The sequence below is a fragment of the Poecile atricapillus genome, chromosome 5 (genome assembly GCF_030490865.1).
Source record: "Poecile atricapillus isolate bPoeAtr1 chromosome 5, bPoeAtr1.hap1, whole genome shotgun sequence".
Taxonomy (NCBI): domain Eukaryota; kingdom Metazoa; phylum Chordata; class Aves; order Passeriformes; family Paridae; genus Poecile; species Poecile atricapillus.
In genome coordinates this window covers 1453049-1476504 of record NC_081253.1, presented here as the reverse complement: position 1 = coordinate 1476504, position 23456 = coordinate 1453049, and the positions used below count along the sequence as shown (strand labels likewise).

Sequence of the window (23456 nt, the reverse complement as noted above, 5' to 3'; positions counted from 1 at the left end):
GCTTTTCTCTCTTTTTTTTTTCCCTTTTCCATTTCAATGTATTTCTGGTATAAAAAAAGCACCTCTATGGAAACAGCAAGCAGCAATTTATAAAAGTGACTTATGATTCCCACTGAGTGTTTTATTTGACTACTATACTATCAAATCACAATGTGGCATTTAACAAACAGAAGATCTGAGTCAGACAGAAAACCATCCTCACAAGGGCACAAAACAAGGCAAGCATAGCTAATGCTGTAGTAGTAGAACTTTGGATATTTTAGGAGGAAAACCTAAGCAAAACCATCCCAGCAAATCCCCAAATAAACCACCTTCCAACCCCTTCAGGCAGTCCTTTCCACACAAGATAAATATTGGGCAGCTGATGATTCATTAGTCAAGGCAGTCTATTAAGGGCTAATAGAAATGAAAACAGATTTGAAACTGTCAAAAACACACAAAAGCTTTGACCATGTAAAAGCCAAATTTCAATGAGAATTCAGAAGACATGATGGGCAGAGGATAATCTCTTTTTGTCAGAAAATATTGATTATTGTCCCAATTAAGGCAGGGTTTAGCATACATTTGAGACTAAAAATCCTACATAAACAAGCAGCACGTAAGGAGGTGGTGAGGCAAAAGATCCTGCATGCCTAGGTCCTGACATCACCCAGCCTTTTTGGATTAAACAATTAGAAACTAATTGAAACGGGCAAATTAAGAACAGTTTAGCTCAAAGAGAAGCTGGGTGTCTCCAGCAAAGCACTGCAAACATTTCTCCCAGTTCACATTGCCATCCATGGTAAAAATCCTTCCCTGGGAGGGTGCCCAGAGAAGCTGTGGCTGCTGCATCTCTGGAAATGTTCAAATCCAGGCTGGACAGGGCTCGGATACAGGATACAACCTGCGATACAGGAAGGTGTCCCTGCCTGCAAAATCCATCAAGACACGTAAAAACAGCATCAGATCTCGACTAGCAACCCTCAGCTCGACAATCTCAGAGGTGCCCTGAGCACATGATACACCCAATAACCCCTGAAACCTTTCTAGCCAACCCCACTGCAAGCCCCAGGTTTTATTTGGCAGCTGGACAAAGCTTCTGCTTGGTCTCAGCTGCCTGTTGTACAAAGATGTTCTACAGAACGAGCAAAACCCAGCACACCATCACTGAAGAGACAGCATGAAAAACCCTCCTAAATACACATTTTGATTGTTACTCAACCCACAACAACTGAGATGTACAGAGCAAGCAAAGCCCACCTTTCCTCCCCCTTCAGCCATCAGAGAGGCACCAGACACAAATCCAACCAATATTTGGATATGAACTTCCCTACCAGGGTTTGTTTTTCTCTGATCACTTCTCCTGCTTGGGCAGCACAGGGAGATCTTCTTGTCTCAGGTGCCATGAGAAAAGTGAACGCTGGAGCAGAAGGAATGACAGGTTTGAGGAATAATGTCACTGGAAAAGCAGGGGAGTACAGTGTCCTCCAAACACTGTGCTGACCATTCACATGGTGAATGGAATGTGTTTTCCTATCATTCCCATGACTTTTTCCTAAAAATTCTCAGCAATGCTCTCAAAGAACTGTATGGGGTAACTTGGAGACAAACCCTAGAATAATGCAGCACCACAGACAGCCCTGCTCATGGCCTTTTTTATGGCAAACTGGGACCAGCAATTACCAGGGTTTATCTCACTGGTTCTTAGCCCCTATAAACACCAAAGGACCTTCAGAATCTAAAATACCATTGTGGGAACGAATCCCAACACAAGAGTTTGTCTAAGTCTTGGTGACAAAGTCTGAACTTGCACATCACCCTGGCTTACACAGCAGTACAGCAAAGTCCTGCTTCCCTGGAGAACTGGTGCCAGCTGTAGGAGGGAGGCTGTGGATGCAGGAATGGGAACTGCCAAGGGATGCCAGGCAGGGTTAGAGATGGGTCAAAGAGCTAAATAGAGGTCTAGGAAAGAAGGTGCATCTATGGCTCAGGAGAGGAGGATATGCTGGGGAAAGAGAAAAGAAGTAAAAGCATTTACTAAAAAAAAATCTACAACAGGGATACACAGAGCAAGCAAAGCCACCTTTCCATCTCCTTTAGGGGTCAGAGGCACCACATGGAAATCCAATCAATACCTCAGGAGGAACTTCCCTACCAAAATCCCAGGTGGAAAATAAAGGCATGAGAGGAACGGAGCCAGTGCCAGCCCCGTGCCTTTTTAAACAGCTGGGACAGGAGGAGGCACAGCTGCCCTGCCTGGGAGGCACTGGATGACCAAGGGAAAAGGCATGGGGCTGGCACCGGCTCCTGGGGCCAGCACTGGGTAACAGGGCCAGCACCGGATCCCAGGGCTGGCACTTCCCAGCCTTCCCAGCACTTCCTGGCCCTGCCTGTGCCAGCCCCTCACTGACCCCTTGCCCAGCCCCTCACTGACCCCAGCCCCTCACTGACCCCTTGCCCAGCCCCTCACTGACCCCAGCCCCTCACTGACCCCTTGCCCAGCCCCTCACTGACCCCAGCCCCTCACTGACCCCTTGCCCAGCCCCTCACTGACCCCAGCCCCTCACTGACCCCTTGCCCAGCCCCACACTGACCCCAGCCCCTCACTGACCCCTTGCCCAGCCCCTCATTGACCCTTTGCCCAGCCCCTCACTGACCCCAACCCCTCACTCACCCCATGCCCAGCCCCTCACTGACCCCTTGCCCAGCCCATCACTGACCCCAGCCCCACACTGACCCCAGCCCCTCACTGACCCCTTACCCAGCCCCACACTCACCCCAGCCCCACACTCACCCCTTGTCCAGCCCCGCACTGACCCCTTGCCCAGCCCCACACTGACCCCAGCCCCTCACTGACCCCTTGCCCAGCCCCACACTCACCCCAGCCCCACACTGACCCCAGCCTCTCACTGACCCCTTGCCCAGCCCCACACTGACCCCAGCACCTCACTCACCCCATGCCCAGCCCCACACTGACCCCAGCCCCTCACTGACCCCTTACCCAGCCCCTCACTGACCCCAGCCCCTCACTGACCCCTTACCCAGCCCCTCACTGACCCCAGCCCCTCACTGACCCCTTACCCAGCCCCACACTGACCCCAGCCCCACACTGACCCCAGCCCCTCACTGACCCCTTACCCAGCCCCACACTGACCCCAGCCCCACACTGACCCCTTACCCAGCCCCTCACTGACCCCTTGCCCAGCCCCACACTGACCCCACTCCAGCCACCCCCTGCTCACTCCCTGCCTGGTGCAGAGCTCAGCTGAACTTCCCCATCCCAAGCCCTTCCCAGATAAGCCACTGAAGCATCCCAGATAAAGCTTCTCACGTGCTGACAGGCCTTGAAGAGGCACCCTGAGAGGTGAGGAAAGGTGTTTCACATGCTCAGGTGTTGTTCTGAAGGGATAAAAATAAGCAAACAACCAAAAAGGGGCTGTTCTGGCAGTTCTGCGGGTGCAAAACACTGACCTGAGGCAGATTTTATTCCTGGGACTGGGATGGACTCTGTATCACAGGGTATTTGTTGTTAACTCCTGGAGATCATTTTTTTAATGAAATGTTGCCTTAATGGAAATGTAATTTTATGGAAGAAAAAAGTGATTTATTATGGGAAGGCTTCACTGAAGTTTGTATCTATCTGAAAAAGGTGGAGTCTTTCCCAGAATCAAAGAGAAACTCTGGACTGGCCTATGGAGCAGCATCCCAATCTCTCCCCAGCACAGACACACAACGAGTTCCCAACTGTGAAAGGTGCAAAAAGATTCATTTATTATTTGCTTACCCAGGGGATCTCACTGCCTTAAGCCCCATGCTAATGGGCTTTTATATCCTCTTGTGATCAAGAATGTGAAATACTTCCCTACAAGGGAAACAAGCTTTAATTCCCAAAAGGAATTAAGTTTAGAACTACACAAAGAATTAATAAAAATATCACAAGGCAGGACAATAAGCAAGGCAAAAATCTTCAATCTTCATCTTGCACTCTTCATCTTTCAGTGCTCCTGACAAGCACACTTGTCCCTGCAGAACTTGCTCACTTCCATATCCCTGCTCCTCTTTTCCCAAATGTGGAAATAACTTTTTAGCTACAATCACAAGGAGTTTTTCTCAGCATCAGCATTGTAATTTTCCTCCTCCAAAAAGCCTCACACCAGCTACTGCATCATCTACTTCACGTTAATCATCACAGCTGGTAATGGACTGTAATACCATGCACACACTCATTTCTTTATAGATCCATCAATAAAAATGGTATTTTTGCACATTTTATATATATATGTACACACACAAACACATTATCATAAGAGTTGCTGTTTACAAAATTCATGGAAATACCTTCACTGCTCAAAAATACATTTGTTGATGGTTTTAACAGGAAAATTTCACCTGCACACTTCTCCTGGTGCTCTCTGAGCAGCAAATCAGGAGAAATTAGCTATAAATTTTACAGTACCTTTCCAAGAGCGAGCATGTTTACTGGGGATAAGTGCCACTCACTGCCTGCTCACTTCTGCCTTTAATGCAAATTCAAGCTGCATTCTGCACACGTGCCTGGATGGGTTTTATGAGGGCAAATGCCCACTTTAGGCAGACGTTGCCGTGCTAGTGACTCATGTGGCTGTGGTTTATTCCCTGCTGGAAGCGCTGCAATTAGCACCAGCCCTCCCTCCCAGCTCCCATCCAAGCCCAGGGCTGCTCCAGCTCTCAGCTGAACCTTCCAGGTCCTAACCCAGAACAATGCAGAGGCCCTGCTTTCATCTCTGCACGCTCGCTGTCATTTGCTCTTCACCGCAGGGAACCACAATTCCACCACAATTCTGGTTTTCAATTCTCTCCCTTGCTTCTCTCTGGCCAGAAAGTGGCACTCATGTGACCCATCCCCACTACCTGTTTGCCAGGATATTGTCTCAGCAGGCATCCCCAATCCCTGAGTTGGGAGCTAAAAGAATAAGGTTTAATGTTTTAAGCAAGTGGTTCAGGAGCATAAAGCAAACAGACACCTGGGGAATTTTAACTGCTTTGTGCCTGAGCCTTTGGGGTTTATGGCCTCCAGTTTTTCCATACAATTGGGAGATCCAAATTGCTTTTGGGGTGTTTTTATTAAGGAGAGGGAGGTTCTCACCTGTTCCTGTGATTCTGGAAATCAGGTCTATCAAAAGCATTCTCAATTACAGAGAGGCTGTAAAATTTCAAAAGCTGTAAAATTGCATTATCATAAACTGCTTAAGGGAGTATTAAGGAATCTGGAAATTACTTCTTCATCCCAATCCTTCCAAGCGGACATCTAAACACCAAGTTCCTCTCAACTATAAACACAATTCTTCCAGCATAAATCCTAACCCAGATGTTTGTGCAACAGGTGCCATTAAAGCCGCTTTTCCCAAACAACGTTTTTGAGATCACCAGGGTTTACTGAAATATGAACTAAACCACAAGAAATTCCAGCTCAATGTGAGAAAGAACTTCTTTCCATGGAGGGTGGCCAAGCACTGAACTCTGTCCAGGGAGGGTGTGGGGTCTCCCTCTCCTGAGATATTCCAGACCCACCTGGATGCATTCCTGTCTCCACCTCCAGGTGACCCTGCCCTGGCAGGGGGTTGTGCTGGGTGATCTCCAGAGGCTCTTTCCAATTCCCTGAGATTCTGGGAATGCACGGAGCTGAGCATCTGGGAAGCACCTTTCAATGCATCACACATTTACCTGCATTCTCTGATGAACTTTTATAAGCAACGCGTTTCTTCTACACCAACCACTACCCAGCAACTCGGTTTTCTCAGCCCTAATACTGCACTTTTAAATTGTCTTCTTAAGAGCACAGTCTTTGCTGAAAGACATTAAACCAGCACAAGACAAACTCGGGAGGGAGAACAGCTCCCAAGGACTCACGCTTCGCCTGGTTTACAGAAACATCCAGTGGGATCCCAAAACACATCCCTAAAGGAACCAACACACTCATCTGCACTTGGCCTGGCAGCTTGTGAGCAGCAGCAGCGACAGAGAGCCCAAAGGAAGAGTTAACACACACATATCAAAAGGGCAGGAGTTTCTAAATTGACCCAAAGCATTTCCTCATCCCTGGTAGTGTCCAAGGCCAGGCTGGACAGGGCTTGGAGCTGCCTGGGATAGTGGAAGGTCTCATTGCCCATGAGATGAGCTTTAAACCCTTCCAACCCAAACCAAAGCTTCTAAGCAGCACAGTTTTGAAATAATTCAAACACCCAGTTCGGAAGGATTCCAATACACAGCATTTCCTCTCAACATGGTGCACTGCATTAATGTCAATTTTGCACTTTGTCAATCCGTATCCCTGAAATAAAGGGATGCTAAAACAAGTGAGGAGACACTTAAGAGGGATTGCACTTCCAGACCAACACTGACACAGGCAGGAAAAAATTCCTCATCCGAAGCCCTACAGGACCCATCCATCCTCCTGAGGACACCACATCATACCATACATACGTCTGCATTGACGTACACTCTATATTATGTTATTATCGGTGTGTTTTACGAGCTGTCCACAACGCCTTATGTAACGGATCCCTGTTTAATATGGAGCGGCGTGTCCATCGCCGCGGCAACCCCGGCCGTGCTCCGGCCGCCCACAGCACCCACCCGGCCACCGCCGGGGCTGGCTCCCGAAGCGAGCCCCTCACCGCGGCTCCGGGGGCTCTGTGCTGCCACAGAACCGCTCTGCGAGCGAGGGTTCCCCAGGGAAGCCCAGCAGCCCGTCCCGGCATCGCTGGGGCAGCACGGGGACAGCCGCCGGTGCCTCGCCCGCAACACGGACACCCAGCCCGCCCGTGCGGGTCTGCGCGCCCCCCGCCCCGCTCCCGCGGCACTCACCGCCTCCGAGTCTTCAAACCCATGCAGGTACAAGTTGTCGTACATGGAGAGCCGGTGAGGGGCCGGAGGGCCGGGGAGCGCGGCGGCGGAGCGCGGTGAGGCGGCGGGGCCGAGCTCCCTGAGCGCTGCGGCGGCGCCGCCTCCCGCCGGCGCCCCCCGCCCGCCCCGCTGCTTCCCGCCCGCCGCGCCGCCGCCCCCCATTGGCTGAGCCGCGCCGGCGCCGCCACGCCATTGGCTGGGACGATCCGGTGCCGCCACGCCATTGGCTGGGACGCGCCGGTGCCGCCACGCCATTGGCTGGGACGCACCGGCCGCGAGCAGCGGTGCGCGCTGGCGCCGCCTCGCGGCCCCTCACGGGCTCATGGCGGCGGCTCCCGCGGGCGGCCAGCACGGCGGCGCTTGCTAATTTATATAAAACCTGTTCGGTTTAGGATAAAACAACACCGTGTAGTCTAGGGAAGTCTGAGGTGAGATCTCATTAATGCATATAAATATCTCCACAATGTACTGGTACCGGGCTCCGTTCGGTTGTGGCAGTGACGGGTTGAGGAGCAATGGCCATAAAATACAACACAAGTTCCAGCTCAACGTGAGGAAAAACATCTTTCCATGAGGGCAGAGCACTGGAACTGCTGCCCAGGGAGTGTCCGGAGTCATCCCAAACACCTGGGCACATTCCTGTGTCACCTGCTCCAGCTGAGCCTGGATGGTCTCCACAGGTCCCTCCCAGCCCAATTCTGTGGTTTATTTACAATAAAACACAGCCTTTCTTCCTCAAGATTCCAGAAAACAGAGGGTGGTTTCCAAGGAAAACCATCCGTGCACCCCACAACAATATTTGGAAACAATTAAATGCCAAAGACACCGAGACTAAACACAAAGAAGAACAGAAGTTCAAACCTGATTTACAATTAAATTAAGAAACAAAATCTCTAAACAAGTTCCTCCTGGAGCTCTACAAATTAAACTTCTGGTGTTACACTATGTGATTAAAAAGCCAATAAATAATTAAACACTAATGACAGAGCTAATTTACGATTTACTTCCTATCCTTATTAAAACAATTATTTAAAATCTCATCTTCAGTGCAATCTGATCCAACACCGCAGTTTCACAAACGCTTCCTATTTGTGTTTTCCATTTGCTTCATCCACTTTTCCTTCCAAAAGCTTCTTTCAGTTCTGCAAAGTTACCACTAATCCCATGGGAAGTGTCCAACAGACACCTGAAGCAAAGCCAAAGGTGATATTCTTGTGAATATTCCCAATATTCACAAGTTCTTTACAAATTCAATTGAAGATTCTCCAAAGTTATGCTAAATCTTATTCTCAATTTATTAATTCTGATGGAGGAGGATCTCAGCTTCTAAGACAGTCTTTAAAATGGTCATGAAACTCCCAGAATTAACAGAAGTTAATTTTCACAGCCTCTTCTACAGAGTTCTTGAAGATCTGTGATGCCCCAGATCGAAATAATCAATTTTGAGAACCCTTGCTAAACTCAAAATTAAAAACAAAAAAGGCCGTGAAATCACAAGATGAAGGAGGAAAAGTGAATTTCACATAGATTTGTAATAAAACAACTGAATTCAGAAGTCAAGGGAATCACTATTTGATTTCCAGTCCTTACATTTCACACTGTCCTTTTAAGCCACAGAAGTTATTAAAAATATATATTTAATGACTCAACTCAAAAGGCTCCTAAAAGATGCTATAAAAATACAAATCCCTGTAATACAGAAGAATTCTAAATCAGAGGCTGTTTTGAATATTATGAGGTAATTTATCCAAGAAACACACACCGAGGTGAGGGAGCAAGACACACAACTCTTTTAAGTTGACTGGGAAGGAATATAAATATAATAAATAGGCTGAGGGAACAGGGCACTGAATGGAGCTGATATTATCCGGCAGGGAAAACATGGAATGGCTAAAGAGCTGAAATGAGCCTTGGTAAAGTCTGACCTTTAAAAAATGTCATTTTTTGAATGGTTTCAGTTGCTGGATTATTAATTTTTTGTAACAGCATTCATTGATGATGTTAATCGAAGCCCACGACTCCACGTTTCCAAGGGCAGAGGAGATTTTGAAAGAGATGTAAACAAAGCCCACGAGTCATCCAAAACTTTTAATGCCCAACAAATCACTGAGGATATAATCCAGACTAAAATATCTTCAGGTTGGAGGTGGGGGAAAGGAGTCAGAATACTTTGAGTACCCACAGTCCTCCAAAAGACTTGGCTTCCTCCAAATACTCTGCTGCCATTAGAGATTATTCACATCCTCTTTATTTTTAATTAGAGTACAAAGGAAATCTCTCTGAGACGTGTATCCATCTATCCCAAAATATCCATTATTTAGTCAGTCCTGAGCTACCCAAATGTGGGAACACTGGGTTTGTTTTTTTTCCGAGGGTGTGAATACAGAACCAGAGAAAATTTTATTTCCAGCCCGATCTAATGATTCCTCAATCAAATGACAGCACTTGTGTGGTTCTTTCAGGAGCTGGAGCAATGAACTATTTGCATAAACACACTGAAGAGCTGCTGGAATAAATAAATGCGCAGGATCCAGATTGCCAAGGCGAGGGAACGCCTCGGCACCGCACTGCGCCAAGCCGGGATGGGAGTCAGCAACTTCTCCCTTCTCCCGACTTCAACAAATTCCACCTGGGATTTCACCCAGTGGAGCAGCAGCGCTGCCTCTTTTCCTGCTGCTGAGGGGGAACAACAGGAATATTAACCCTGAAACCCCAACACAGCCGAGTTCTTCATGGCCTCTCCATGCTCTCACATCGGATCACCGTCCTGGATTCCCGACATTACTTTGGGATAATGAGGCAAAACCCCCCTCAGCAGCCAAGGGCACATTCACAAAGAGCATCAGTGGTTGCATTAAGAGCAGGCTTGGATATGGATCCACTCCTTGCAGCACACAGACAGCTCCAAAACCCACAGCCTCCATCAGCGTCCCCTCCATCAAACACAAACTTTGGGTTTCATCTTCCCCCGCCTGGATTCCGGGGCCTGCTGAAGAAAATCACTCTCCCCTGTGGAAAGAGCTGCTCTTGTTGGCATCAGCAGAATGGATTTCATCAATAGGAAGGGAAAGGACCGTCAGCAATCTCCAGCAATCCACCTTGCTTCCATCCATGGGCAGGAGGCCAGCTCCTCACTCCCCTAAATTACTTGGCACAGCCCCACTCCTTGCCCCTTCTCCCTCTAAAGCCATTTCTCTGCCTCTCTCCCTCCTCCTCTGTTTTATGATAGAGATTAGATAAGAATCTGGTGCAGTGACATCAGCTTCTGCCTTGGGAGGAGGCACAGCCAGGAGAACCCCCTGAGATCCCCTCTAACCCTGATTTCCAGCAGAATGGGATCTGTGGGACTTGGAAGTCCTTGAAGCCACCAGAGGAACAGGGATGTGTTTCTGTTTCAAAAGAAAGGAGGATTGTGCTGTTTGGGATATATCCCAGCACAGAGGATTCGGTGAATTTTCAGGTTTTATTCAAACAGACTGGTTGGACAGAGCGCTTTAATCCTTGGAACTTCAAGTAATAAATTAGTCTGGTCTAATTTGACAGCTCTTCTGGAGGAAGCGAGGTGCCACCTATCCTAAACCACATTTATCTGACACTGTTATGTAAAGGCTGCTATAATTAAAGAGTGTGAAGACTGGGTTGTCACTTCCTCTTGGTTGGAGGCACCTCCAGAGAGGTAACTGGGCTACATTTGTAGGTACCCTCTATATTTAACGAGCTGTGAAATGCCTCTTTCCCAGGGCACTGTGGAGGAAACCGAGCTGCAGGGAAGCCAAAGCCTTCCAAGGGGGTTTTTCATGGGAAGAGTGGATGATCCCCATCTCCTGAGGCAGGCACGGATGTGCTCCAAGGGTTTCACAATTCCAGCCAGCTCCAAGTGTGGAGCACAGGATTGAGCTGAGCAAATCCCAAATCACCTGAGGAACTGCGCAAGAACAGCCCAGTGTGAGCACAGGGATCCCTGTGGAAGATGTGGAGCTTGGAATTCGGGATCTAAACACGGATCCATGGACATTGACCACAGAGATCTCCCTCCAGCAGCTCCCACTGGCCACCAGGCTGCTGAGCAGGTCCAAAATATTGTCACACCCCAGGCAGCACCCCAAAAAGCCAGAGTGGCTGGAATTGTGTCAGATTTCCTTGCTGGAAGGGAGATGGGGGGGTTCTGTTTTTAGGGAAGATCCACAATTTTATCTGCCGTGCCAAAAACCATCTGGGCCGAAGGATTAAGCGCTTGTTTTATTCCTTATTTTAAGCTCCTCTGCTTTCCTTATGAATGTTAATCAATCTCCTAAGCTGCCAGAAGTGCTGATGCCGAGTTTCTGCGCAACACTTTAGCCTGCAACTGTTGGAATGATTGGAAACGCTCTCTAAAAGCCAATTACAAACTTTATGGGAAGCTGCTGCTATTTTATCCAAGCAGGGGAAAGGCACCAGTGCATCCTGGAAACCCCATCAAGGGTCCTGGAAAACACATCAAGGTTCCAATCATCCCCCTGGGACTGGGAACAGCAAAGCTGCAGGGAGGAGGAGCACTGGGAGCGTGCTGGGAATGCCAGGACATCCCCTGGCTGAAGATCCAACATCTACAGAGCAATGAACTCAAAGATTTTCCAGGCTCAGAGCAGACAAACAGCCCAGAAAGCTCCTGGTCGGGGTTAATTTCCCAGATGCATTTCAATATTTGCAGTTTTATCAGTGAACACTCGTGAAAAAGTTGCTTGAAATGTATTTTTGATAAATTGTGATTATCATGTAATAGTTCTTTAGAGAAAACAAAGCCTTGAGTGAGCAAAAAGCAAGCTAAAATTAAATTCCAGCTTCTGTAAAACACAGGATCTCTTGGAGATTTTTTTTTTCTTTAGCTAAACTAGTAAAACTACACATTTATTTTGTTTTTAGGTTCAAGGACTAGGGCAAAGGCTGTCTTTAAAAGACTCAGACCCAGAGCTTTTAAATCCCTAAAAAGAATTTGCCATTCTAGTTAAGAGGTTAAAAGAATAAAAAAATTAACTAATTAATTAATTAATTAAAAACTAGCTCAACTTCATCTCCAGTTTGCTCCTTCCCCTTGGGATTTTACAGAGATGCCTTGATGAGGCTGCTGATTTTATTGCCTTTCCCTCTGCTTTTATAATCCCATTTCCATAGGCTGCACCACAGCACTTGGAATTTCATGGCAGGGGACAAGAGGAAACTCCTCAGTTCCCTGCAGTAAATTTCCATGACTCCCATCCAAGTGGAGAAACTGATCCAGAAACAACAGATCAATGAAGGAGGAACCGCTTGTCCAACCTGATTTCTTGAAATATTTAGAGTACTTGGGAGCTGAGTTGAGAAGAACAAATATTCACGGCTTTAGCTGTGCATATTTAAGTGAGTTGTGTTCCTTCCTGGAAAGGCTCTGGGAGACCTCTCCTCATGTACCTGATGAAATGATGACTCTGTGATGTTCTCACCAGCCAGGAGAGGATCACACAATCTGTGGAAAAATCCTCAAAATGATGAGTCCTCGTCTTCCTATTATTCCTGTAAAAACCCCATTTCTGCATTTCTGATCTTTCTCCATTGGAGAGGTTCATTCCCTTCCGTGGCAATTCTGGAAGGAAGCGTTTCCAGCAGCACTCGGGGTCCTGCCAGCGAGCTGGGGATGGCTCAGAACACACACCCAGACACCAAAACCTGCCCCTGCTGCAGGGACACCTCAGGCCAGGTGTGCTCCAGCAGCCCCAGGGACAGGATGAGGGTTCAGGAGGGAATTTGGGATGAAGGGAGCCATGGCTGCTCTGCTCAGGGTGAGGAACACCTGCAGTTCTCATCTCCCCAGCACCCCTGGATGCTCCAGGTACCAGCAGCTCCGTGAGTGCTGGGGATGGCTCAGAACACACACCCAGACACCAAAACCTGCCCCTGCTCTGCTCTGCCTGCAGGGACACCTCAGGCCAGGTGTGCTCCAGCAGCTCCAGGGACAGGATGAGGGTTCAGGAGGGAATTTGGGATGAAGGGAACACCTGCAGTTCTCATCTCCCCAGCACCCCTGGATGCTCCAGGTACCAGCAGCTCCGTGAGTGCTGGGGATGGCTCAGAACACACACCCAGACACCAAAACCTGCCCCTGCTCTGCTCTCCCTGCAGGGACACCTCAGGCCAGGTGTGCTCCAGCAGCTCCAGGGACAGGATGAGGGTTCAGGAGGGAATTTGGGATGAAGGGAACACCTGCAGTTCCCATCCCCTCAGCACCCCTGGATGCTCCAGGTACCAGCAGCTCCGTGAGTCCTTTCACAAGCCCGAGGCAGCCAGGAAAGGCTGGAAACATCTCCTGCCTTTGCCTTAGGAAGGAGGAAAATGCCATTCCAGAACTCCCTGCAGCAGCACAGCCCCCCTGGTGCCACAGAGCTGGGAAACCACCCAAGAGAATCCCAAAATCCCAAAAATCCCAGAATAATCTGGGTTGGAAGGGACCTTAAAGCTCACGTCATTCCACCCCTGCCATGTGCACGGACACCTGCCACTGACCAGGCTGCTCCAACCAGAAATTTGATTAAATCAGGCAATTTCTGATGCTCTGAACACTTATAAAATGTTAATATTTTTCCCTCAGACTTTCCCATGCAGGTTCAGACCTGCATTTTCCCTGATCTCTCAAACCCTGAATTAAAAAGAGAACAGAATCATTAGCTTATGATTAGTTTATATATTCTTATATTATTTAACATTATGAATAGTTTAGATACTTAGTATATAATATATATTATTTAGTCTTATATATTATATATTATATATTATATATTATATATTATATATTATATATTATATATTATATATTATATATTATATATTAACTATTATATATTATATATTATATATTATATACTGTATATTGTATCTTATACATTATATATATGAATGCATTAATTATTCATCATCATAATATATTTAATAACTTAATAATATATTATATTTAATAATATTGATTTTAATAATTTATTATATTATTTTATTGTTATATTATAATATATAATAATTATGTCACAATATATAATACAAAATATATATACTATATATATTACAATATATAATATAGATTGCAATATATAATATATAATTATTATGTAATTAATTATATTCTGTATTATAAAATTAACTATAATATAAAATAGAATAGAATAGAATAGAATAGAATTTATTTTTATTATTATTATTATTATTATTATTATTATTATTATTATTATTATTATTATTATTATTGTAAGTTATTTATTATTTATTATTAGTTTAAATCATCTTTTACAACATCCCTACACAGATTAGTTAAAAACCCCTAAACTCTAAATAAACTACTGAAAGTTCTGTCTTGGATCTCAACCTGCCTACGAGACAGGAAACAAAAATTAGGAATAAATAGGAAAGCATCAATATTCAGTGCCTAATATTTTCTGTGGCCCCCAAAAAGTTGAGGGACTTTTATTTCCATTATAATTCAAGTGAGAACTGGAGTTCACTTGAGAGCAAAAAATGGGAAAATTCAGCCTGAGCAGCTCAGGCTGATGGAGTTACAAGCAGAAAACAGAATATTCTAATTGGGAGTGTAGAGAATAATAACTAATGGCAGCTCTGCCATCCCTGCCTATAATCATGATGAGCAATAGAGGAGCAGATCAGAACCTCATGTTCTCAGCATTTAATTCAGTGTCCAGATGAGGGAGCACGGAATTAAAAGGTGCTAGAACTCAAAATTCATAAAAGGATGTATTTATCCCAAATGGAGAAAAAGCCCAGGCTCTGTTAAAATGATGAACTTGGAAGCTTATCCTTAAAAAAAGCTTGGACATGAATTGGAATATTACACCTGCTGCAGCTTTATAAAGCAAAATAAAGGTAAAGCTTTGACTTCAGCCTCGATCCCTTGGCAGGAACAGGTTTAGGAAGGGACCTAAAATTGAATTTATATATTTTTTTTCCTGTATGTGTGTTCTACTGCATTTTATTCTCCAAAATTATCTGCTGTGATGGGCAGAATAGCAGCTTAAACACACAATATTCCACTGAATTCTGGTAGCTGCTACTGTGTCCACCACCCTGTGGAGCCAAAGGAAACCCAAACTTTTTGGGTTACACCAGAAACTTTGAATTTTCAGATCCATCGATTCAGTGATGAAAAATTTGGTTTGTTCCAGTTCAGGCTAGAAATAAAATGGCTCATTATTGCAATTAAACATTATATTGATGTAAAACACATAAAATGTCTTAGGAGGGAATATTGCTGCCACCTCTCGGTTCAGCAGGATGAAAATAGCAGGGAAAGATGAACCAGAGAGCTGCAGGTGGAGCTTTCCTGGAGGTTTTCTCCAGGCAGAAATTTGGTTTTTGGAAATCTGTGAGTTTGGGATGGTTTTCCAAAGCCAGCTGGGAACTCTGAAATCACTTCTGGTGATCTTGAGTGAAGGAAAATCAGCTGGACACGGAGGGAATCTGGAGGGAAAAAGCGCCATAATTTGACTTTACTGTTCAAATTCTCCTTGGAGCTGCATCAATGGATACAACAAAGGTTATTGAAATTCCCAACAAATGGAATTCCACCCAGGCACTCCAGTGTTCCTTTCTCCCCATCCATTCCCACTGGGGCTGTTTTTACCTGGCCATCAGGGAGCAGGATGTGAACAGGCTCTGAGGCTCCTCGTGGCCTGGCAGGGTCAGGAATACCCCACCCAAAAGCTGGGAAAGCTTTCCCCAGCAGAGCCCACTGGTCCTTCTCACTCACTTCAGGCTGGATTTCTTGGAAAACTCTTCCAGTGGAAGATTTGGAGCCTTTGGTTCTGTCTCCTCTCCACTGCTGCTGTCAGATTTTGTGTAGCACAGGTGGCAGGGAGGGACCCCCATCCCACCCAACTCTGCTCCTTCCCAAGGATCCAGAACCTCTCCCCAGCACCAGCTGAGCTCCTTTTGCTTCCCAGATCCCATCCCAGCCAAGGGATCCAGCCCAAATCCGGCTGGGATGGGAGGAGCAGAGGGAAGTCCCAGGGAAGGCTGCAGCTCTTATCCCAACCCCAAACCTTACACAAACCCCAAACCCCAAAACTTGCAGAGGAACTGAAATCCCACAGCCACACGTGGAAAGTGCTACAACAAAAAGAAATGGGCAAAGCCCACCCTGAAAAATCCATAAATAACCCTGATCCTGCCTAATGGGAAGGTGTGGAAGGGCCAAATGCTCTTTATCAGAGGTGAAGTGACCCCCACAAAGGCTGGATTGTCCCTCAAGCTGCACTCACACACTCCCAGAGCCGGGAGATTTAACCCCAGTTCAGCACAGCAGCTTTACAGACTCAGTCACAGGGAAAAAATAAAAATAAAAGAGTTTTTATTAAACATCTTCAATACTTTTCATAGTAGCAGGAAGCAGGCATTAAGGATTTAACAGGTTCTTTTGTCCCTGGACTCATTCCTGCCCACACACTTGCGTGCCCGCTCTACCCACGGGATTGGAGAGGCCTCAATTCCTCCTCAATTCCTCCTCAATTCCTCCTCAATTCCTCCTCAATTCCTCCTCAATTCCTCCTCAATTCCTCCTCAATTCCTCCTCATGCAGATAATTTGAGTTTATTCATCTTCTGCAGAGCCCACCTAAACCTTGGGGGTGGTGAGTGGGTGGGAAGGGCAGAGGTGACAAAGGAAGGGAGCTGAATGATGCTCAGAACTGGGAATATCCAGCTCTGAAGGTGAAGCTTGACAGGGCTGATACATCCAGGAAAACATTTTCTTAAAATACCAAATGTCTCTAATAGAAAGCAGACTCTTAAATGCCTTTATCTTAAATGAGCAGGTATGAAGGGGTAATGAGAATATTCCTTCTTCTGCAGACTATTCCTCCTCTCCCTGCTGAGCACTGACAGACAATAGCTCCAAAATTCCTTCCCAACATCCATAATGCAGATTAAACTTCAGCTTTAGGAATCTGAGGAGCCATTTCCAGACAAAGCTGTTGTGTTGCAACACTCACAGGAATAGTTTGCCCACCACAAAAAAAAAAAACAAAACCCAAAACAACCAGCAAATAACCCAAAAGCAGTGTCTGATTCCAGAATCCTCCTCACAGGTAATTTACAGTAATTTCCAGTGCAGCCAATTGGTTCATAAATCCCAAAAATGCATTTAATGAATGGAATAAACACATTATGGCCATTTGTGGCACAGGAATGCTTCACACACAGCATCATTTTCTTATTTCAAACGAGCTGGTTGAAGTCCAACACCTGAAAGAAGTGCCAATTAATGGAGGTGCATTAATTAGAACTCTGCACTCTGATTTCCAGCACTCCTGAATGTGGGCAAGACAAACAGGCTGGTGAGCCCAGGCTGGATTTGGGCCAGTAATCCAAAAAAATGAACCCAAAAAAATGACAAGCTGTGGTCTGGCTGAGAACACAAAATTGCCAATTTGCTCCTGCTTTTACAAAGCAGCATAAATGACACAAAATAAACTCCCAGAAGGAGGAAATGGCACCACACAAAGTGGGAAAAGCAGTCCTGTGCTCCCCTGTGTCCTGCACTGAGCCAGGCTGAGGCAGGAAAGGATTCCAAGAATCTCTTCCATCAGGAGCAGGACATGGTTTGGGTTTAGTGGGGAAGTAGAGGCAAAGCAGCTTCCACATCAATGTTTTGGGCAGAGGGAAAACCCCCCTGAACTCCAGTTCTGGTTCTGCATCGAGTCTTAGAGATGTGATAAGGAATTATCAAATACTGGTGGCGTTTTTACAGCTGCATTTCAACCTCACTGAGCATTCCCAGAAAAGCTGGGGACTCCCCATCCCCGGGAGTGCCCAAGGCCAGGCTGGATGGGGCTTGGAGCAGCCTGGGACAGTGGAAAGTGTCCCTGCCATGGCAGGGGTGGGATGGGATGAGCTTTAAGGTCCTTTCCAACCCAAACTCTTCTGGGATTCTGGGATTGTTGGTGTCTGTGCAGGGCCAGGAGGGAGATGAAGGATCCCACTCTGGATATTCTGTGTTCCCAGCAGCTCTCCTGCATCATCCCCCGCTGGCTCTGCACAGGCCAAGGCTCACGATCCCAATCAGAAATGCTGGACTGGACTGGACAATCCCAGAGCTCTTTCCCAAACTTCTGGGATTCCAAGGAGCAGCCAGCGAGGCAATACCAGGACTCCCCTCCTCTGCAGCTCCCCCCGGAATGACTCAGAGCACAAAGCTCATTTTAAACACCAGTGATGTGCAAAATCTGCACAGGATGAGAAAGTCTTTCAGCTTCAGCACGAGGGTAACACTGAATGCTTTCCTCAACACTTCCATTTCTGGAGACAGAGGAACATCAGAAATCAATCAAACCCAGCTTTAATTCAGAAGCTTCTCCAGCACAAATGGGGAAAACAAAATTCTCTCAGAATTCAATAAAATCACAGCTACGAAACACTTAAAAATGAATATACAGAGGGAGAAAGTGGCACCAAAGCAGCTGGTTTGGGAACTACTGAGGTCAGTTTTTACTCCTGAGAGTTGAAACATGTCCAGGAAAGGGAATGGAGCTGGGAAGAGGCTGGAGAATTCCTGAGGGAGCTGGGAAGGGGCTGGAGAATTCCTGAGGGAGCTGGGAAGGGGCTGGAGAATTCCTGAGGGAGCTGGGAAGGGGCTCAGACTGGAGAAAAGGAGGATCCAGGAGGGCAAAGCTCTGCAGCAGAGCCCTCCCCAAACTCCCCTCACTTTTTTTTCCCCTCACGCTTTCTCCCAGTTTTTGATTTTCCCCTCACGGCAAGGGAGACCCTGAGGGGCTGGAGCGTGGCCAGGGAAGGGAACAGAGCTGGGAAGGGGCTGGAGAATTCCTGAGGGAGCTGGGAAGGGGCTGGAGAATTCCTGAGGGAGCTGGGAAGGGACTGGAGGATTCCTGAGGGAGCTGGGAAGGGGCTGGAGAATTCCTGAGGGAGCTGGGAAGGGGCTGGAGAATTGCTGAGGGAGCTGGGAAGGGGCTGGAGAATTGCTGAGGGAGCTGGGAAGGGGCTGAGCCTGGAGCAAAGGAGGATCCCGAGGGATCTTTTCCCTCTCTGGAATTCCCTGGCAGGAGGGGACAGCCGGGGGGGTCGGGCTGTGCTGGCAGGGAACAGGGACAGGAGGAGAGGGAACGGCCTCAGGCTGGGCCAGGGCAGCTCAGGGGGGATTTTGGGACAATTCCTTCAGGAAAAGGCTCTCAGGTGGATCAATCCCCATTCCTGGAGGGATTTCAATCCCCTTGGATGTGGCACTGGGGACAGGGGCAGTGCTGGGAATGACTGCACTCCATGATCTCAGAGAACTTTCCCAACCCTAACAATTCCACAATAATTCCTAAATCAATTCCTAAATTCCCGGAGTGATCACCCCCTCCCAGCTCACACCTGCACGAGACCCTTCCATCCCCACAGCTCCAGCACAGCACTGATGGCTCTGCCTTCAACAAACACCTCAAAATTGCCTTTCCCACCTGGGAATTCCTCCTGGCACAGCCACTTTTCCTTCCTCACTAACTGCTGCCAGAAAATCCAAAAAAATTCTCCAGCGCAAGGTTGGATATCCCATCTCCCTTTCCCAGGAGGATTCCCAGTGTTCCAGCTGTGATTAAGCAGGGAAATGTCTCCATTTGAAGGATTTCTTCCCCAAAATCTATAGCATGATCCAGTTAATCAGGGCTGAACCCCTGGATTTCTCATGCTAAGTGGCCTTGGGCTGCTATTTTCCATGTGGGTTTCCATGGCAATCTGCAGAACCCGGAATAAATTGGTTTTGTCATAATTGCCGCACGATTCTGGGCAAATGGAATAAATAAATATTCTCTTACTATTTCTCCCAGCTCCAGCCAGGAGCTGGAGCGTTCCTGAAGCTCCTGATTTAGTGAACAAACCCAAAAATCACCAAATATGATGAATTTCAGCAATTAGGATTATTTAAGATAACCAAACCTGAGCGCTGCCAGCGTGTGGGAGTGTTTATTAATGTCTCCATGACTCAGAATTATTCCATCTTTAGAGCTTTTCCCAGATTTTCCCCGTGCTCCACGACGTGGGGGGACAGAGCAGGGATTTGACATCAGCAGAACATTTTTAGAGCTCTGAGAAGACAAACCTAAAGCTGAGCCAGCTCTGAGATTCCTCCCAGTATTCCCAGTTCCACCAGTCCAGGATAAGGAGAGTCCCTACCCCACGTTCCCAGCAGATTTAGGCTGCTTAGAAATCATAAATTAATTTATTTTGTATTTAATTATTAATCTATAAAGTCATCACAGAGATGACCTTGAGAAACCTTTTCCATGGTTTCCAGGTGTAAGTTGCCAAGCAAACTTGGATTTTTAACAAAAAATTGAATATATAAAGATAAATAATATAAAATAGAATAGAATATAAAAATGAAAGGATAAAATATAATATTATGGAGTAAATAGCTGGACATGGAAGATTTTTTTGAGGTGGAAAAGCTGTGATTCAGACAGAGCCACGTGCTCTTATTGCAGCTCCCAGGGAGACAAAAGGGCAGCGGCCTCTCCCCAGAGAAATCCTAAGGGCAGGATGGGGGAATAATTTCATTTTCCCTATTACAGACCTTTCCCTATGGAAAATCCAGGGCTGGGCCAGTCAGTTGGGAAAGCTGCACCTCCTGAGGGCTCTTCTGATCAGATTTCTCACAGTTTTATCCTCTCAAAGCAGCACAAACGGGGCCATTTGCTTTGGCAAATCCGGCTGCCTTTGCCAGTTCTTTTTTGAAAGTTTAATCTGGAAGAAAATCCACCATCTTTGAGTTAAAAAGGATCAATTTTTAATTTACAACACCCCAAAATTTTTAATTTACAACACACCATGCACCCCACCAAAATGCCCACGAGGGATTTCTATTTGTTTGTGGGCTACCAACGTGGAATTTTCTTCCTTGAGAAAAAAAAAACCTGCTGGAATTCCCATCCTCTACTCGCAGGACAAAATATTTTTATGAAGTTTTATCAAAATGCAGCAGCTCTGGGAGGAGATGAGAGAAATCAATGAGCATTTTGTGTCAATCACCATAAAACAACGGGAGGGGTGTGGGGTAAAGAGAAAAACAGAAAAGGGAATTGTGGAATCAGAAAATCATGGAATATTTTGGGTTGGAAAGGAGATTAAATCCCATCATTCCCTCCATTCCAGGCTGCTCCAAATCCCAAATCCAGCCTGGCCTTGGGCAATTCCGGGGATATTCCAGGTTATTGATAAGTCACAAGTCATTGATCAGTTCCAGGTCACAAGTTTTTGATAAGTCAGAAGTTAATGACAAATTACAAGTTATGGATAAGTTACAAGTCATTAATCAATTACAAGTTATCGATAAGTCACAAGTCATTGATGAGTTACGGGTCATTGATAAGTCACAAGTTAATGATAAGTCACAAGTTATTGATAAATTACAAGTCATTAATCAGTTCCAGGTTACTGATAAGTCACAAGTTAAAGTTAATGATAAATTACAAGTTATTGGTAAGTTACAAGTTATTGATAAGTCACAAGTCATTGATGAGTTACAGGTCATTGATAAGTCACAAGTTAATGATAAGTCACAAGTCATTGATCAGTTCCAGGTTATTGATAAGTCACAAGTTAATGATAAATTACATGTCATTGATAAGTCACAAATTATTGATAAGTTACAGGTAATTGATAAGTTACAGGTTATTGATAAGTCAGAAGTTATTGATCAGCCACAAGTCATTGATCAGTTCTGGGGAGCTCTGTGGTGGAGCCAGGGCCTGGCCTGGCAAAGGCTGAAGTGTTTCCCAGCTGGAATTGAGCTCTCCAGGAGCAGTTCTGGAGGCTGGCACGGGGATTTTATTTATTTTGTGGTTTTTGCAGCCACAAAGTGCTGCCAATCCTGCCCAGAAATGAGGATTGACATCCCTCTGCTGGGGGAATATTTCATTTGGGAAACTGAGAAATGTTCACTTGGCCCCATGAGCTGCACGTTCACACCTGGAGAGAGATCAGAGGAGCCACGGAGCTGCTCCAGGGCTGGAAAACCCTCTGGAGCCAGGCTGGGAGAGCTGGGAATGTTCTCCTGGAGAAGGGAAGGATCCAGGGAGAGCTGGGAATGTTCCCCTGGAGAAGGGAAGGATCCAGGGAGAGCTGGGAATGTTCCCCTGGAGAAGGGAAGGATCCAGGGAGAGCTCAGAGCCCCTTGCAGGGCCTGAAGGGGCTCCAGGAGAGCTGGAGAGGGACTGGGGACAAGGGATGGAGGGACAGGAGCCAGGGAATGGCTCCCAGTGCCAGAGGGCAGGGATGGGTGGGAGATTGGGAACTGGGAATTCCCAGAGCAGCTGTGGCTGCCCCTGGATCCCTGGCAGTGCCCCAGGCCAGGCTGGATTTGGGATTTGGAGCAGCCTGGAATGGTGGGAGGTGTCTCTGCCATGGCAGGGATGGGATTTAATCTCCCTTCCAACCCAAAATATTCCACCATTTTCTGATTCCACAATTCCCTTTTCTGTTTTTCTATTTACCCCACACCCCTCCCGTTGTTTTATGGTGATTGACACAAAATGCTCATTGATTTCTCTCATCTCCTCCCAGAGCTGCTGCATTTTGATAAAACTTCATAAAAATATAATAATATTTTTATAAGTTTTATTTATAAATTTATTATTTATAATGATAAAAATATTTTGTCCTGAGAGTAAAGGATGGGAATTCCAGCAGGTTTTTTTTCCAAGGAAGAAAATTCCATGTTGGCAGCCTATAAATAAATATAAATGGGATGGGATGGGATAATGGGATGGGATCCATGGGATGGGATGGGATGGGATGGGATGGGATGGGATGGGATGGGATGGGATGGGATGGGATGGGATGGGATGGGATGGGATGGGATGGGATGGGATGGGATTGAAGGTCCCTTCCAACTCAAACCATTCTGGAATTCTATACATTTACATTTAAGGCAAGAGAGAGCATCGTGTTTTTATTACCTGGGCTACAAAAACCAGGAATTCCTGGAAGCAGAATTCCTTGTACCTCCAACTCATCTCTCCTGGGATATCCCAGGCTTCTTACAGACATCCAGCACTGCAAATTATTCCCCAAAAATCAGCAGGAGCAACACTGGAAATCAATCCCAATTTCTTTATGGTATTTGTTCCTGAGCCAAGCTCTGCGCTCAGGACTTTGAAAAATAATTTTAAAAAATTGAAATATTAAAAAAATTAAAAGTTAAATATAATAAAATTAAAAATGAAAAATATATGATAAAACATTAAAAGTATACAAGTATAAAAATATTGAAAAATGGAAATATTGAAATAATGATATTTTGAAATTTTGAAATATTAAAATATTGAAATGTTGAAATAATGAAATATTGAAATATTGAAATATTGAAATATTGAAATATTGGGATATTGGAATGTTGAAATGTTGAAATGTTGAAATGTTGAAATGTTGAAATATTGGAATATTGAAATATTGAAATGTTGAAATATTGAAATATTGAAATAATGAAATGTTGAAATAATGAAATATTGGAATATTGAAATATTGAAATATTGAAATAATGAAATATTGAAATATTAAAATATTGAAATAATGAAATATTGGAATATT

General features: G+C 45.8%; 1 protein-coding gene across 2 annotated transcripts in view; it reads right to left on the bottom strand.

The window, feature by feature from the left end:
- Positions 1-23456, bottom strand: part of CACNB4 (calcium voltage-gated channel auxiliary subunit beta 4) — an 81248-nt gene that overhangs the window by 41549 nt on the left and 16243 nt on the right. The window contains exon 1 of one of the 2 annotated variants that reach the window (XM_058839230.1): positions 6826-6978. The exons of the other annotated variant lie outside the window; for it this stretch is intronic. Within the exon in view, the coding sequence (XP_058695213.1) occupies positions 6826-6870 (45 nt within the window). The 5' untranslated portion in view covers positions 6871-6978. Of the gene's footprint in view, positions 1-6825; positions 6979-23456 lie in introns of those variants that run through there. 2 annotated transcript variants of the gene reach the window in all.